This window comes from Aureococcus anophagefferens (genome assembly GCF_000186865.1).
Source record: "Aureococcus anophagefferens unplaced genomic scaffold AURANscaffold_5, whole genome shotgun sequence".
Taxonomy (NCBI): Eukaryota; class Pelagophyceae; order Pelagomonadales; family Pelagomonadaceae; genus Aureococcus; species Aureococcus anophagefferens.
In genome coordinates, this window is record NW_008705565.1 from 2,701 (window position 1) to 5,316 (window position 2,616).

Below are 2,616 nucleotides of genomic sequence, written 5' to 3' on the forward strand. Positions count from 1 at the left end.
CCGCGGCCGGCGGCGGCGCCGCCGCGGACCCGTCGAGGGGCGTCGGGTACTCGGCGTTCTTGTGGACCTTGCCCTCGGCGACGAGGGCCTTCTTCTTCGTCGCCATGGGCCCGAGGCCCCACTTGCGCGGGTACGTGTCGCGCTCCATGATGACGCGCTTGATGCGCGCGACGGCGCCGTGGTCGCAGTCGGCCATGACGGACGTCGTCATCATGGCGATGCCCACGGCGATGGCCTCGCCCTTGGTCGTCATGAGCACGACCTCCTCGTTGACGTCGACGTCGTCGGCGAAGCGCAGCAGGCCCGGCATCATGAGCTTGGCGCCGTAGCAGATCGCGTTGACGGCGCTGTCCTTCACGACGAGGCGCTTGAAGGACGTGAGGAGGACCTCGAGGGGCATGACGACGCGGCGCAGGTAGGACTCGTCCTTCGTCGCGTCGTAGTGGTGCTGCGCGTCGAGCACGTCGTGCATCGTCACGAGGTGCGCGTTCTCGTCGAGCGCGCCGGACCGGACGCGCCGGAGCTCCTGCATGTGGCCGCCGACGCCCACGAGCAGGCCGAGGTGGACGCAGAGCGTGCGGATGTAGGTGCCCGCCTCGCACTTGACGTGGAAGACGGCGAGGTGGCGCTCCGCGTCGTATTCGAGCAGGCTCGACGCGTAGACGGTGCGGATGCGGAGCTGGCGCTTCACCGCGGAGATGAGCGGCGGCCGCTGGAAGAGGGCGCCCGTGAGCGTCTCGACGGCGCGCTTGAGCTTGGCCTTGTCGCAGGGCCCGTGGAGCCGGAGCACCTGTGTGGAAATCAACCACTGGTTTGGGGGGTCCCCACCAAACTTCAGAACGCTCTATCTCAATCAAATCGAAGTCGATTCGGCTGATTTTTGGACGAATCGATCGCTCTCGTCGAGTTCTCGAAGCACAGCGAAAGAGTCTGGTCCAAATCGTTCGGTTACGCGCACATTGAAGTCGGGTTGAAGATTTGATTTCCACACAGCGGAGCACGGCGACGTACTCCTTGCCCGCGGACTGCTGGCTCTTGACGAGGCGCGTCGCGCGGTCGACGCAGACGATGAGGCAGCCCGTGACCTTGGGGTCGAGCGTGCCGCTGTGGCCCGTCTTCTCCACGCGCAGGATGCGCTTGATCCACGCCACGACCTCGTGGCTGCTCGGGTTCGCCGGCTTGTCGAGGTTGATGCACCCGTAGCGCAGGTACTCGGCGAGCGGCCGCTTCAGCGGCGAGCAGCCGGACGGGATGGGCGTGTAGTGCGCCGTGCGCACGTTCAGCTTGTCGTAGTCCTTGAGCAGCAGGGGCCACTTCGACGTGTCGAGCTTGGGCGTCACGCTGCTCGGCGCGATGGCGTCGCCGGCGGCGTCGCCGCCGTCGCCGTTCGCCTCCTTCTTCGACTTCTTCGACTTGTCCTTCGGCATCGCGGGGCCGCGGGGGCCGCTCGGGGGCCGCGGGGACCGCAGTGGCTGCGCAACTTCCGACGCCGCGACGGCCAGACGCTCTCCTAGCTCGCTCAAGTCGTCGAGCCGCGGCACGGCACCACGACCGCCGATCTTCGTGTTGCACAGCACGGCAGCCCTGCTAATCAAGCACGTCTAAAGCAGCCACTGCGGTCTGGTGGCGTCGGCGCAGCCCGCCAGGAGGAGGGCTGATGGGCGGGCCCAAGTACGAGCGCATCTCGTCCGGGGAGGACGAGCGGGCGCCCGCATGGACGACGAAGCGCGCCGTCGTCGCGCTCGCGGCGTGCTCGGCCTTCGCGGCGTACACGGCGCCCCACGCGACCAAGGTCGCGGCGGTCCAGTCCCTCTACAAGGTCGGCCACGCCCTCGAGAGTAGCGCCGCGGCGCCGGAGGGGACGCTGCTCGCCGCGGACGTGGCGGCCGTCGAGGACTGCGCCGCCTGCGAATGCGACGAGCTCGAGTCGCTCGGCGTCCTCGCCGCCGACGCCGGCGGCGCGACGGAGTCGCCGACGGCGATGGACTACTGGGAGCTGTTCTGGACCGACGGCGAGTTCGGGTCCGAGCTCGACGACTCCTACGTCTGGTGGACGAACGAGGAGCTCGAGGGCGTCCGCGCGAACGTCCTCGTCGACACGTTCGGCGACTCGCGCGGCATCGACATCGACAGCAACTCGACGTCCATCTTCTTCACGGTCGACGGCTGCATCGGCCGCGTCGAGCCCGACGGCCTCGACCTCAAGGAGGTCTTCTGCTACGACGTCGACGACGACCCGGGCTCCCAGATGGAGGGCCTCGCGCTCTACGAGTACGACAACAAGATGTACTGGGTCGACAAGAAGCGGAACACGCTCTACGGCGCGGAGCTCGAGGGCAACGACGGCGACTACTGGGTCGTCTCCGAGGGCTTCGACGAGCCCATCGACGTCGCCGTCGACGAGCGCGCCGCGGCGCTCTACGTCGTCGACAGCACGGGCATCTACAAGATGGACCAGGACGGCTCGGACCTCACGCTGGTCCTCTCCGAGGCCGACGCGGGCCTCGCGAACTTCGGCGGCCTGGACGTCGACGCGACGAACCGCCAGCTCTTCTTCGCCGCGGCGAACCAGATCTACGTCGCGGACATCTTCGACCCCGCGGCGTCCTACGCGGC

General features: G+C 68.2%; 1 protein-coding gene across 1 annotated transcript; it reads right to left on the minus strand.

The window, feature by feature from the left end:
- Nucleotides 1-94: 94 nt before the first annotated feature.
- Nucleotides 95-1,427, minus strand: AURANDRAFT_23304 (hypothetical protein; the record flags this gene model as incomplete). The annotated part of the gene is made up of 2 exons (XM_009037109.1): nt 95-790; nt 1,002-1,427. Coding segments are annotated over 2 exons (1,122 nt in total), but the record flags the coding sequence as incomplete, so codon positions are not given.
- Between the last annotated feature and the right edge of the window lie 1,189 nt (nt 1,428-2,616).